Source organism: Azolla caroliniana, unplaced genomic scaffold (assembly GCF_043228905.1).
Source record: "Azolla caroliniana isolate FFs.n. ecotype wild unplaced genomic scaffold, voAzoCaro1.0.p SCAF_12, whole genome shotgun sequence".
Lineage (NCBI taxonomy): Eukaryota > Viridiplantae > Streptophyta > Polypodiopsida > Salviniales > Salviniaceae > Azolla > Azolla caroliniana.
Genome location: NW_028230447.1, coordinates 7867414 through 7882389, shown reverse-complemented (window position 1 = coordinate 7882389; position 14976 = coordinate 7867414). Strand labels below are relative to the sequence as shown.

Below are 14976 nucleotides of genomic sequence, written 5' to 3'. Positions count from 1 at the left end.
GATAAACCATAATGCAATAGTTGCTTATTTGTGCTCAATGATAAAATCTCTATTCTCCAAACCATCAATGGTCAATTGTGATCCAATCTTTGTTTCCTTGAACCCACATATGCACATTTCCTTCACATAATGACAATCCAATTAACTTACATAATTTATCAAAATCAAGATTCAAAACACCACATAGACAAAGACATTTAAACTATGTAAGGTTGGGCAAGACTAAATCTAATCCAAATGGGTGATAGTTGTGCATTGAGATGCCACAAACTTTTGTTGCGACTCCAATGATGTATCTAGTTGGTGCCATTCACATCACATGCTATAATTGTGACAATAAGGAACTGGTTGATATTGTCTTGACAAAATACTGAAGTCATATGCCAAGGCAAAATTAAGCCAAAATAGTGGCAGTAAGGAAATTTTAAATAGTCATGAAGGGATATAACGTATATAAAAAAACACCTTTACTACTGATGATCTATGTGTTGCTTTGCAAGCAGATTCACACCAAATTGAACCAAGCTGCAATTGTAGCTACCAACATCAACCACCGAGTTCATTCTCACATGTATTTTAAATTTGTGATACAAGTTTTACCTTAATCCAAAACAATCATTCTAATGAACTTCAAATGCCAATTTGATCCATTAAGAGAAAAAAAATCAACACCACATGTTCATCGTTATGACAATAATATGCAGCCAGAAACCACATTCCTTGAATACACCCTGCATAATCTAATGCACTCAAATTCTCATGTATATACATGTGAGAGACTGGATTGCATATATAACACGGACAAGTATATCTATACAAACACAAACATATAATATATATGTGGGTATTCTGGAAGTACATATCAAATAAGTATTACCTTCCCATAATTACCAACTTTGTTTTTTCCATCTTCACTCAGCTTGCTTTCAATCCTATAATGCCCTAACAGAAATCATCAATGTAGGTATATATATACATTGAAATCAGAGACATATATGTATAACCATAATCAACATCATGTTCGAAATGTCACAATGAATGTGTCAACACAATCTGGATTAGAATGCATATCTAATACCTGAAAAGAGAAAAAGAGAGAAAAAAGTTCGGTCTATTGAGACCCTTTGTGTGTGATTAACCAACTATAACTAACTTCTCTTTCCAAAAATTGTTTCAATGAGAAAAGGACCTAGTGCACACAAATATGCACACAGGGAAAAGAAAATAAAAGAAGAAAAAAGGTACAAGCCAATTACTAACTACCTACCTTTGGGATAAGAGAAAAAGGCTGAGATTTCTATGAAAAAAGAAAAATAAACCCTTTACAAAGGGTGACATGTTGTCGTGGGTACATGGTCTCAACTAGCAAGAAACAGTTTTTTTTTTCCAAAGCTTATTGGTAAAGTGGCATTGTGGCATATATCACCACAGCCCTCTCTTCCCTCTCTCTTTCACACTCATTTATGATGGCCCGTGATACCTAAGACTATCAAATTTACACCCGACCCAATAATCTGCAATGCTTCCCTAGACCATCCGAAGCTTATGCCCACCATTTGGAGGAGAATATGATGGTGAAGAGCCAGAAGGAAGGATGAGCCATGGTACATAATCTATTGACCATGTTGATACATGCAAATTGGTCATGGTCCCATTCACCATCAAGCATAGAATACACCCATCCATCTAGCCATCGTAACTGGGAGGTTTTTGCAAATGAAATCCAAAAAACTTCACATTCATCAATCATGTTGTCCACTGGAGCTTTTGATGCTTGGCCCTTTTTTAGCTCCTATCTTAGCGCATTGATCTCGGCTTATATCGAAATTGTGCAAGCAGTGCAATATGATCAGATGACCACTCTGGTGATGGAAGAGCTGTATCTCTTCGCAAGCTCTCTTCATCAAGCAATTCCAACAATGACTCCACAGTTAATGAGTCAGCTGGAGAAGAAATCAAACAAATGAGCATTCACGTTTTTATCAATAAGTAATTGATCTCAAAGAACTGGGTATTATTTTAATAGATTGTATTGTAAGCTCAATACCAGTATAAAAGATGTAATCTAAAGTTCCTAAGAAATCACGGGTACAGTTGGTAAACAATGGTTCATTGCTAGCTGGGTCCAACCGTCGACGTTGTCGATCTAGTCGACCAAAGGAAGAGTAGGCACTAACCTGCATCACAGTGTAAACTATGAAGTCAATATATATATAATTGTTGATTAGGACAGGAATTAAAAGCTTAGGTTTCAGAAACGTGACCCCTTTGTGGTGGAGTGAACATACACTCCACTATAGCTAATAGACCAACAAAGCAAGAGCTACTCTATTATAAATGGAAGGCACATGTTGTGCTATGAAGGCGACGATGTTAGGAGGTGACGCTCATCTACTTTCAATGACATGTTTATTTGTCACATTGGACAGAGTAGGAAACTTACCAGCTGTAGTTGATGGCATAGCCTACTCGTCGGATGTAGAATGCCGAGAGGATCAGTTGCCAAATCTGGATGAGACGCTTCTACTCTTCCAGATGTTAAAAGAACATGAGGTGCACTGCTCCAGCCATCCATCATCATAAAAAAGCACAAATCTCAATATCAGTTTCAATTCAAAGAATCACAATTTTGAGCACTTCAAAATGAAAACGCTTGCCAAAAACGCACTAAAATTTCACAACCTTCCCGGAACAGAATTGAAATCGCCACAAACTAACATGGGTATGTCAGCACTGGCAGCAATTTTTTCCAGTCCTTTGAGAAGTGTTTGGACCTAGACAGAATAATAATAAAAAGAATGATTACAAAATTCAATGACCAGCTTCAAATATGAGAAAAAACCATCTAACCTGCCATAACTTTACATCCTTCAGTTCTGGGTTCGCATGAATGTGAGTATTTGCCTGCGATTAGCATTAGGCAAATTTAACCCAAATAAAAACCTATTATTACCAGAAAAAAACTTCCATTACAGAGAAAGAAATATTGATATGTGCATGCACAACAGTATACTTCATATAAATGCATCATAGAGATTCTTGAATATGAAAACCATGAATCCCAAAACTAAAGTCTACTCAATTCATATGGTCAAACTCTCTGCAAAATATTTCACAGAACTCAAGCCCAGGCATTGAGACCAAATAGGAAATTCAATATTAAACTAGTAAGAAAAGGATTTCCAAATTAATAAACTAAAACTAATAAGAATATAGTATTTTAAAACTAGTAAGAAAAGGATTTCTAAATCAAAATAGAGAAAAAGGGAGAAGTACAATGAGCAAGGTGTTGTGAGATTTCTCGAATTTACATTTTAAGCCTGGGAATATAGACTTTCACATAATGCAATCAATGAGAACCGGATCTTGAGGTATAAAACCTTTGAAATATTGGTTTATATGTTTGATATGACACCATGTGATTATCACAAATCCTCCATTCTCGCTATATGAGCATTTAAATAATTGAATCAATGGTGCAAAACGTTCCACTAGAAGGGGTCTACATGATGGGTGAAACATTTTCCTTTTTCACCTGTTCCCAGCGATGCTTGTTGCCACAAATTCATTATAGAGTGATTATATTTCAAATTTGCAGTAACGTATCATGCAATCACCTTAATGCACATCCTTTTCTATGCTCAATCTGGTAATTTGTTTCCCGTTACTGGTACTAATCTATTTATGAAAATTTTGACTTTATGGATTTTGTGGAAAAACTGACATGTTGCTTTAAAAATATTGACAGAGGAACACACGCCTAATTGTTCCAAAACTATAGACGAACATGTCTAGCCTAAGGAAATCTGGGCCAAAACACACTGACACAGTTTTTGCCTGAGCTCAACAATTGCTATTTCAAGCAACCTAACTCCTTTTATTCACTAACTTGCAAAACATCATATGTCTAAAATTGAAGGCACGTGCCAGAGAAGAAACATAAAGTGAAAAGAGAAAATATAATAATTCTGAACTGAAATTGTCTAGCCTTAGGAAATCTGTGCCAAAAACACATTGACACAGTTTTTGCCTGAGCTCAACAATTGCTATTTCAAGCAACCTAACTCCTCTTTTTCATTAACTTGCAAAACATCATATGTCTAGAATTGAAGGCACGTGCCAGAGAAGAAACAAAAAGTGAAAAGAGAAAATACAATAATTCTGAACTGAAATTGTCTAGCCTTAGGAAATCTGGGCCAAAACACACTGACACAGTTTTTGCCTGAGCTCAACAATTGCTATTTCAAGCAACCTAACTCCTCTTTTTCACTAACTTCCAAAACATTATATGATGAAATAAATATTTATTTGTAGAGAAATATTGGCTAAGAAACTGATTTTCCATATACTCTGGCTCTATTGCTCCATGCTATATTATTCTATTAGAATTGATGGCACGTGCCAGAGGATAAACAAAAAGTGAAAAGAGAAAATATAATAACTCTGAACTGAAATTGTCTTTCGAGCACATTGTGCTCAAATAGTTACGATCGGTAATTGAATCTACACATTAGTGTCAAGCTACATATATTAGAATTTCATATGAACTCTGAACTACACAACTTGAGTGGGCTTTCAACTTCCTGAGCCTACACTAGAATTTGATCCCACTTTCTAGGATAAAACAAAAATATCACAGTTATAAAATTCAAACTTGATATTCTTTTTATAATCTTCACATAATCTTTCATTTATAGGTGGGTTTTTTAAGCTGCCTCCCATATAGTATCAGACAAAAGAAAGAAAGATTCAAAAAGCTCACCACACAAAGTAATTGACGCTTTCCTGGAGCAGAGCCCTCAGAACTATGACCCGAATCACGAGCTTCAAGTACTACAATGAGAGCAACATTGTCCTGCAGTAATAGAGATCATTAGAGATCAAATTTCAGTAGAATGTGTAAATTGGCCGCATTTCCATGCAATAATTGACATAACAAGAGATCAAATTTCTGTAAAATTTGGAAATTCTTTTCTCCCAAAGACAGTACCTTCAAAAGCCGGCTTAAGGCTGCCTTCTTTTGGGCTTGAGGAATAGCAGATTCTGTCAATGACTGTGCTGCTTTGTTGAATTCAACCTGAAATTATAAAAGAACAAACATTTCTACATTATTTACTACTTTCAAGGCTGTGTAAAAGAAGAGACGTACGAAAGGAAAAAGCAAATTTTACTTCATATTTTTTCACCAAAGTGAAGCAATCTCTGCGGAAAAAGGTAGCACATCCATCATAAGCATATGCAGTGCCAGTATATAGCTGCAAATGAAATCACAAGTTTAGTAAACAGCAAGTATTTTGTAAATAAAAAATTTGAAGACCTACCCTTTTCGAGGCTATTAAGGTAAGAAAATGAAAAGGCATAAATCATTCAATCTTTATAATCGCATAATTACCATGTAAAACTATGCAACGTTTGTGACTGAAAATTTGTAAAATTGTAACTAAGTAACGTGAACCAACTGTCAGGATATCTATTCTTACATGATCATGTTTAATACTGCAATTTCCTCGACAATATAGAAGGAAGCCAACCTCAACAGTTTCATTGTTTTTGTCTTATCATCCCATTGATGCTATTGTTACCTCATCCACCAGAGTTTGACATTACGAAAAATAGTGCAATTGAACTACCAAAAGATAGTGATTGCATTTTACATGTAGTATTACAAAATAATGGTTGCACAACTAATTCCTCGGCGCTTCAGAAGCCACCCTCACTAGTTTGATTGCTTTTGTCCCATTATTCCATTAATGTTCTCATTACTTCATTTACAGAATATTGATGTTATAAATATGGAAGTAAACTAAAATTACCAAAAGTAGTGAAACAGATAGTGAATAAAATGAAACCTTATAGTAAAAGAAAATTGAATAAAAAAGTATTCACCTCCATGATGCCCAGTTGTAAAGACTCACTAAATCATGGCCAAAAAGTTTTCTAGCAAAAACAAGACGTACTCATAAATTATTAATGCTCATGAATCTTCTCTGTCTATGTAAGAAACCAGCACAGAACCCTTTGAAGGGGCGTTCAGTCAAAATCTCATATAAAATAATAAGTTTCCTTCATCTCCATATTTGAATGGTTTTTTAAAACAGTACCACAATTGGAGCCTCAGAGAGTAGTCACAATTCCTTTAAATGAATCATTGCTCTATACTGCATATAGATGTCATGTGATCTGAATTGTAATGAAAATGTGCATTGTGAAGGAAAACAAAGAAAACTTTCTTTCGTATACACAATTTGCAGTATCCACATATATAGATAATTTGTTTTCCACTCCATTGTTCTCAGATTGTCTGTTATGCGCAAGTTTAGTGTTTATTATCCTCTCGAGCCAACAACTGCCCAAAATATGAGTGTGTTTTATCTCCTCATCATTTGATTGTAATGGTTGCTAATAAGGCAAATGTGTACCCTTCAATTCAGGCATTACCTTGGCTTCATTAGAAGCTGCACTTATTTATGATAAACTTTGATCTAATCCATGCAAACATAGATTTTTAAAATGAATTCACATCTCTGGCTCATTTACCTCTGTAGTTTTCTTCTTGTAGACACCAAAATATCCATGTTTATCTAGCTCTGGTGAAAAAAATTCTTCATAATGATCACTCTGGACCTGTAAGAACCAAAGCACTTGTGAATGCTAGGTTAATTAATTCACACAATAGAGATATAAAGTACCTGTGCATGCTATGTAAATTTTAATTCACACAACAGCGATATCTGTTTTTTCAGATAAAATTCACTCACCTCTTGGAGACATAAGATGTCTGCCTTGTACCCAACAATTTCTCGTAGCAAATTCTGTCTCCTGTAAGCCCAAGATAAAGCCCAAGGAGGACAATAGCTATACATATCGCTTGTGGCATAAAGATCTGATAACACGTTATATGATAGAACAGTAAATGTCCCAGGTGCTGAAGTATGGTTCTCAGATTCTTGCCCTGACAATCCATCTATAAAGCTCAGAGGAACCATTCGTCTTGGTGTAGGAGAAGGTGCAGGAATCACTCTTGCAGTTAGAAGAGTGTTTGCTGGGGATACAGCCTGGCCACTACTGGAATCTATTGCACTACACTCAAATTTCAAAACATGGCCAACATCATCAGCTGATGGTGTATATGTTCTGTGCCGTCCAACTTCATACCATGTTTCACCACTTCCGCCACGATCCGATACAAGAATTGGTATAGATCCATTGCTTAACCCTAGAAACGTTGATCCACCAACAGATGAATTTACAGATCCACCGCCATTAAAGCCCCCAAAAAGCTCTTCTTCTTCAGGTCCATTCTCCTGAATGGCATTAGCTGCACGAGCATGCAATGATCTATGTTGCCGCCATGAATCAGCGAAACATTCTGGAGAACAATGATAGCTTTTGCTGATTGTCTTTGCCTTTATGCATCCCAAGCATTGAAGAGTTGCAGGTTCTGATGGATGTACACTGCATACTGCAATTCCCTTGTCACTTTGGATACGGAACCTGTACCCAAAATATGTTCAAAAAGCTCTTAAATCAGGACCAAATATAAAAGTTAAAGGAGGCATATCATATGTACAAGGTAAAGAGGAAAAAACACCTACGTTTGAGATGAATCCCCTTAAAAATAAGAATTAAAAGAGAAATTATATCTACCCTGACCAACAATTCGTCATTCTCCTATTTCTTAACTTCATATATAAAAGTAAAAAAGCAAGCCCAAGCATGAACACTAAAAGTTATAAGACACATATTACATGAGCTTAAAACAGGCATTTACTGGTCATTTCCCCATAGTCTAATTGGTTAAAATTCATATATGCAATGAAGTGCACAAAATTCACCAAGCCTAACAATGACCAGAACTAAATATTTCAAGAGATTATCATATTTATCCTGACTAGTCATTCTCTCATGCCTCTATTCAGAGAGGCAGCAAAAATAAATAAAAATCTAGCCATGCATAGGAAAATTAAGAGTTAAAGGAGGCAAACCATATGAACTCTAACAGCTCACGTCATCCAATCTCTATTCAGAGGTTTCAATAACGTGAACAGAGCCAAGAAATCATGAACTAAACCAAAAACAAAATACTTAAAGGAGACCAATCTACCATGACCAATCCTTTCTCCATACTCCTACTTGCTTAACTTCTGACATTCAACAAAGCTAAACAAGAATAAACTGGAAGCAAAACACAAGCATTGATAGATACACGCTATATATGTTTGATGGTAATGCCCTTGAGCGTAGAAGTTGAAAGGATACATATATATAATATGCACTCTGACAAGTCATTGTCCCGTGCTTCAATTACGTTTTCAAATTAGAAAATAAAGCTAGCCAAGCATAAAGTGAACAAAACCTATCTTTTATGTTCGGAATAAATTAATACAAAAACAAAAATTACAAGGCAAATACTACACCTTAATTAGTCACCTATCATGCTTCAATGTATGTGCATTAGAAGCAAAAAAAAAAAAAAAAACGTTACAAGAGAGATACCATATGTAACCTGATCATTCATTCTGACTTTCTTCTAGTAAAAGATATATAAGGCACATATCTATATCCTAATCGGCCATTCTCCCATGCTTCTATGCATTTGTTCAGGATCCAAAAACAAAAGCCCCACGGGGCATACCATAAGTACTCTTAACAAGTGCTTTCTATTAGTTGTTCAACTAAGTAGAAGCATACAACCAGAAACAAAAGAATATAATTAAAAGGAAGCATACCATCTATGTCTGAGGTAAAACCCATCTGAAGGGGCAGATTCGGGGATATCTTCAGAAGTGACTGAGCCATCAGGTCGTCGAAGAAGAACATAAGGAGTCAGTTCACAACCCACAATAGGGATATCCGAAGGGAGGTGCACACGCACCACAGTCAGCATTCTTCCCACTCAACCACAACAATGAGAGCAAATTTAGCAACTAGTGAAGAAGAAGAAGACGAATCCTTGATACCAGTACCACTAGAAAAAACCTTCTGATATGATGATGATGATGATGATGATGATGATAACGATGGTGAAATATGAAGCATATCTGCCATCAAGTGGTCAAAACAAAACAAAACAAAAGGAGAGGAGAGGAAGAAGAAGACGGAACAAAGTGTCCGACCTCTTCTGTACTGCTTTTTCTTTACCTCTGTTTTTTTAGGAGCTTTGAACAGAGAAGTGCTGCTGTATTGTTTCTGTATTAGGTCATTGTGGAGCGAAAGCAGAGGGGGAAAGGAGGAGAACCCAAATGAGGAAATCTCTGCAATCTCTTGGATCGATAGTGAGAACAGGGTTTCCTTATTAGGGGGACATGGTGGGCACCTTCGAGTACATCGTGTGGGTTTGTGGAAGAAGTTTGGCTATGGAGTCTTTCTCTGTGTATGTATGTGTGTTGTCTCTTCTCTCTCTCTCTTCTCTCTCTCTCTCTCTCTCTCTCTCTCTCTGTCTCTGAGAAGGAAGGAAGGAAGGAAGGAACCCAGAAGTTGAAAGTGAGACAGAGAGGCTAATGAAAGGTAAGGCTTTTGAAGAGAAGAAGAAGAAGAAGAAGAAGAAGAGAAGGAAGAAGAGGAGGAGATTTTATTTGTTTATGCCATGCTTTTTTACTCTACAAACCCATAATCACACATCATATACACGTATATGTATGTATACATATACATATACACATATATGTATGTATACATATACATATACATATACACATATATGTATGTATACATATCCATATACATACATATAAAAGAGAGAGAGAGAGAGAGAGAGAGAGAGAGACACACACACACACACACACACACACATAGATACTCAAGATCTCTTCTCCATATAACTATGCTACCTTCTCATGTGTGTCCCTTATCATCACAATCATCATCATCATCATCATCATCATGAGGTATGTTATGTTGTTTGGATAAACACCTGCCGCACGCACTTCTATCGGTGTCAGGTGATGCCACTGTCAACTACTATTGTTGAGGCTCTGCCGTCATCAATCACACTCCATAAGCTTCGCAACTTTTTCCTTCCATGTCTTGCCCTGACCTTTTCGCTCCATAGATGGCTACCATGTTTGGCCGATGAATCATTACATGTCTGGACACTTTCTTCACGCGCATCCCGTGATGTGCCTGCTTGATGACTCGACTCGACCCCATGTGACACATTGAAATTGGGTTCATTAGATTAGTATGAAGTAGTTGATGAATCGTCTCTGATTCCGAGTACTCGACTCGACTCCGTGTGACACATTGAAATAGGGTTCATTAGATTAGTATCAAGTAGTTGATGAATCGTCTCTAACTCCGAGTACTCGACTCGACTCCGTGTGACACATTGAAATAGGGTTCATTAGATCAGTATCAAGTAGTTGATGAATCGTCTCTAACTCCGAGTGCATTGAAGTACTCCTCGTTGTCAAAGTTAATGAACCAATGAAATTGTATACAACATCGGTTGTTTCTTTGTTACATTATCATCATGTAGATTCTTAAGAAGCATGTCTCCATTAGCACCACGTTGTTCTTTGATTTTAGGTCTGTGTCGAGAAGCTCCATGGGCATCATTGAATTCTTTGTTAGTTCAATGACAAATGGTTGTTAAATCAATTCAAATTCATCAACACTCAATGTATTAGTTGGATACCACATCATTGATGAATCAAGAGACCTAATGAACACTACAACATTCTTTGTTTAGGTCAACCTCTTCATGTGTGTGTGCGTGCGCGTTATATATATTTGCTTATCAGAAAACAACATCCCTTATCATTGATTTTGTTGTTTGACGAGTCAATTCAACTCATGTGCACATTCCAACAGCCTCCATCTAGGTCGAGACTCGACCTCTAAACATAGACATGTTGTATCTATTTGTCATCAAGTATCTTTCCCTCGTCATTCATTACTCTACTATTTTGTATTGCAATGGACTTTTGTCGAGGATTAACCCTTAATTCATTGACATATTCATTGTATGTTGTCCAAATACCCTTGATATGATGTTTTATTTTTGGCATTGTCATATACCAAAATGTGAAGATGTTTAGAAAATGTTAGGGGTTCATCCTCATGTATATTTATTTCATGTCATCAAGCACATTCCTTTGTTAGTAGGTGCTCTTATTTCTCTTTTTATAATTGGTCATTGAGTAAAAACACGTGCCTAATTTTTGAAGGTTTAGAAGCATTACTTCCATTCACTCTCGAGATTAGCCTTTGCTCTATCCTCTATGCCTTCTTTCATAAACGTCGCTCTTTTTCTTGTTTTGTGCTCTAAGAAGAAACATGCATCAAAATATAAAAAAAGTCTAGAAATCTTCCCGGGATCAAGCTTTTACTCTTTGCCATTGTATTCATGCTTTCATCAAAGGTCTTTTCTTAAAGAGCAACTTTTTCATCTTCATCGCTACTCTCATGTAACAAATGTATATATTTATATTTTCACTGTTAGCCTTAATGGAAATAAAGTCAAAATTCAATGTATTCACATCAAATTAGTAATATGCGCCCAATCTTAAATAATGACAAAGCTATAACAATTATATAAAAATATTAACATTGTAAAACTTATATTTTAAAGATGAAATTGTTAGTGCACAATTATAAAGAGTTTGTACAAGGAAATATTTTATTCGAACATCCTTGGTCAAGACTTGAACCACTATCTCAATGTTGCAAAGCAACAAATATATCCAAATATTGTCATGTTTAAATTCCATATGTATGGTCTATAAAGACAAGACTTTCAAGTTATCATTCAGCACGCGATGACTTGTTGTAAATAGTTCGTTTGTTTAGAATTCCGGACAATGTGATGATACCGGAAAATGATCAATGTTAGGGATCTAGGAAAGAATGGGAAGATCGTCCAGTAGGGATAAATAGATGAAAGTGCAAGCTAGTATCCGATTAGAATTGTGGCAAGAGATGGAAAGAAATGGAAGGTGAATCCACCAGTCAAAGAGGTTGAGGAGGATTGGATCTTGTACGTGGTTGAAGGCAAGCCTCTCGAGTGCTTAGAATGGGATCCCGCTGAATATACGTGGAAGGGAGAAGAAGATAAATCAATAGGTTTCTTTGAATACTCGACGCGCTTGGGAAGAAAGTTAGGTTGGTATCGTGAGAAGTGGGCCAACAAGTGGGCTCAATGTAGCTGTCTATTCAATCTTCGTGGATAGAACCAGGAGCAGGATATGGAACTCATCCCTTCCCGAGCGGGTCAAAGTGTTTTTCTGGTTAATCACCCATCGGGTTGTTCAAACGGGAGAGTGGCTTGGGAATAGAGGTGACATGAGTAGTTGCAAGGCCTGCAGTGCGAGCTTGGAGGACATCGCACATTATTTGTGGTGTTGCCCACAAGCCCAAGAAATTTGGTCGAGGAGGTTAAGAATCTTGGCTCGGTTCGGGGTTGAGGTTCATGTATCGAGCACAACAGGCACTTGGTTGGCCACTGAATCGGCTTCGTGGTTTCAAGGGTGGAATGGAAGCAGTCCTTCTTTAAAGGTGATGCAAGGAACTGTATAACCAACGCAAGGGGGTTCATTCTTCTTACAGGAACGCTACGTGGACATATGGTTATTAGTGGTCGGCCTTACGGTTTGTCAAGTGTGGGTATCTAGGTGCAATGAGATTTTCGTTGGTAAGTGAACCCCACCGGCTAAGAATTTAATGATGATCTCGTTTAATCTTATTTCTACGTTACGAGGAGAGTTTGAAAGTCTTCAAGGGCCCTCTGATGCAAGTGAAGAAGCTAGAACTCGGTTCCTTTTGAAATGGAGTGTTTCGTCGATGATGCAGATGGTGGATGGTAAAGCGAAGTGGAATTATCAACCACCACGGTGGTTGTTCCCTTCGAGTGTACCTAACATCTAGATGGGTGTTGCCATGAGAAGTGAGTGGAGGACGTCATGCTGAATTCGGGTTGTATGAGGCTCACATAGAGAGTATGCGTTCGGTTAATGCTATGCTCATCGAATGATGTGGTGTTTTGGAGTTGTTTTTGTTGTTTCCTCTACACATATTGTTTTCTTTTGACATGCAAGGTGGCCTGTAAGATATGAGTTGTATATTATCCTATATACATTGCCTTAACTAATGGAAGTAGTTTTTTTTGGAAAATAAATAAATAAAAGCAATACTTATAAGTTATCATTTAGGGCACAATGACTTGTTGTGATTAGTTCATTTATTTGTTGTCCTTTGACAAGTTTAATCTCGTCCTAAAATGTGAATAAAGGCTACAAATTATTGCTCTTTCATAGACTATGTTTCACACATTGCCCTCTTAACTTGATATCAAATGCTCGTGTATTGGTCTTGTTTTTAACACAAGGCAATGTTTTCATTTTGTTCCTTTTTGCCATGGAAATTGTGTTGTAAAACCAAATTTAAGCAAAAAGGTTTGATTTTGGTTATTGCAATGATATCAAAGTAAAACGTGAACCTTTTTTACATTGAATTTAGCAACAAATATGTTTGGTTAGACTATAAACCTTAAGATTATATCATCTATTTCATTAGTAATATATAAAATAGTGATTTCCCATTGTTGCTCTAACACATAATGTTTGCTTTCTATGATTAACTATGACCCCAAAAGGCAAAATGTCAAAAATATCTGGATCTATGTTGTCCATGGAAGTATACCTTTATTCATAGACACTTGGCTTTCATTTTTATTTTCGTGCTTTGAGATGAACTTCCTTAGAACCTTTCATTCATTGTCATACATGTGTGTCATTCTAGGATGCCTCTTTCTTTATTGTCGAAGAGGATTGAGATATGACTATTGACCACCAATCTAATAACCGTCACCGTATTCAATTGAGTGTTAAATCGTACAATATACTCTATGTCATTTATGATTGCTATCATTGAACATCTTTTGTTATCATTTTGATTTCTAACAACATTTGTTGTTGTGCATCAAAAAATGTTAATGTTCTTCATAGAGAACTTTTTCATACATGTTTGAATGCCTTTACTATCATTAAAGAAGATTAGGGAATGATAATTGAAAGACCAAACAAAAACCCCACAACATAATTGAACAAGTTTTTATTACTTTAAAATACATTTACGACAATATGTGATTATATCATAGGATTATGTTTCAAAGAAAGAACTTCAATGTGATGGTCATATATTAATGAAAAGAATAGCACTTAGGTGATGTAGCCCATTTCCCTTCTTCTCGTGGATATGGATTGGAGAATGGGAGCTCAATTAGAGATACAAAACTATGAAAATTGTAGGTTTAGGGAAATGGTGTAATTAAAAGCATATCATATCATAAAAATTTAAATAATAGGGAATAAATGTACCTGCCAATGTCATGGTAGATATAAAAGGATTCATAGATGGAAAACTTGAATGTTCATGTTGTTATGGACATGAATGGAGCATATTACCCAATTTCATTATTTTATTGCAAAAAAGTTCATAAATATCCAGAAGGATAAAAAATGCATAAAATTGGTCAATGACATTGGGCTCTCAATGTAAATTCCACAACGACACAAGAACATTTAAATTTGATGACCAAGGGATTTGTAAACTAGAGATTGAATAAATTGTTGAGAAAAAAAACGCATATGGACGACTCCCAAGTAGATGAAAAACGTTTCCATGTTTCCTACAAGTGACCAAACACAAGTTTCCTTGATAGCAACAACACACACCAATGTGCAAGATCCCACCTAATCATCACCATAGAAATAAATCATCCTCAAGATGCAACCTAATCTTCCACACCTCTTTGACTCCTCATTTCCATCAACACAATGACTTATTGATACGCCACATGGTAGTACAAAATGTATTCAATCACAATTCCAATTACAATCCTAAATATTTTTCCTTGGTTTAGAGAGTATGTAAATGTTGATTAGGAGCTAAAAATATGTGACAATGATGTGGCCCAATCTACTTCAATGCATAGTTTGATGGATGTCCCTAAACGAGCGGTTTTAGACTTGTTGATGG

At 36.2% G+C, this 14976-nt stretch overlaps 1 protein-coding gene across 1 annotated transcript; it reads right to left on the bottom strand.

Moving 5' to 3' along the window:
• Nucleotides 1-973: 973 nt before the first annotated feature.
• Nucleotides 974-9082, bottom strand: LOC147857016 (carbon catabolite repressor protein 4 homolog 1-like). Its single transcript, XM_087328199.1, has 11 exons — nucleotides 8730-9082; nucleotides 6759-7494; nucleotides 6538-6624; nucleotides 5172-5255; nucleotides 4991-5077; nucleotides 4763-4855; nucleotides 2851-2904; nucleotides 2683-2774; nucleotides 2444-2558; nucleotides 2048-2177; nucleotides 974-1943 (listed from the first exon to the last, which is right to left on the bottom strand). The coding sequence occupies exons 1-11, from the start codon at nucleotides 8885-8887 to the stop codon at nucleotides 1798-1800; spliced, it is 1782 nt and encodes a 593-aa protein (XP_087184325.1). The 5' UTR covers nucleotides 8888-9082; the 3' UTR covers nucleotides 974-1797.
• Between the last annotated feature and the right edge of the window lie 5894 nt (nucleotides 9083-14976).

Bases quoted from the DNA above. Each gene is read 5' to 3' on its own strand.
- LOC147857016 (XM_087328199.1), bottom strand. From the start codon at position 8,887: ATGCTGACTGTGGTGCGTGTGCACCTCCCTTCGGATATCCCTATTGTG. The intron at 7,495-8,729 runs GTATGCTTCCTT...TTTTGGGTACAG, and splicing joins TTTTACCTCAGACATAGATG to GTTCCGTATCCAAAGTGACA. The intron at 5,256-6,537 runs GTAAATGAGCCA...TTTCATTTGCAG, and splicing joins ACAAGAAGAAAACTACAGAG to CTATATACTGGCACTGCATA.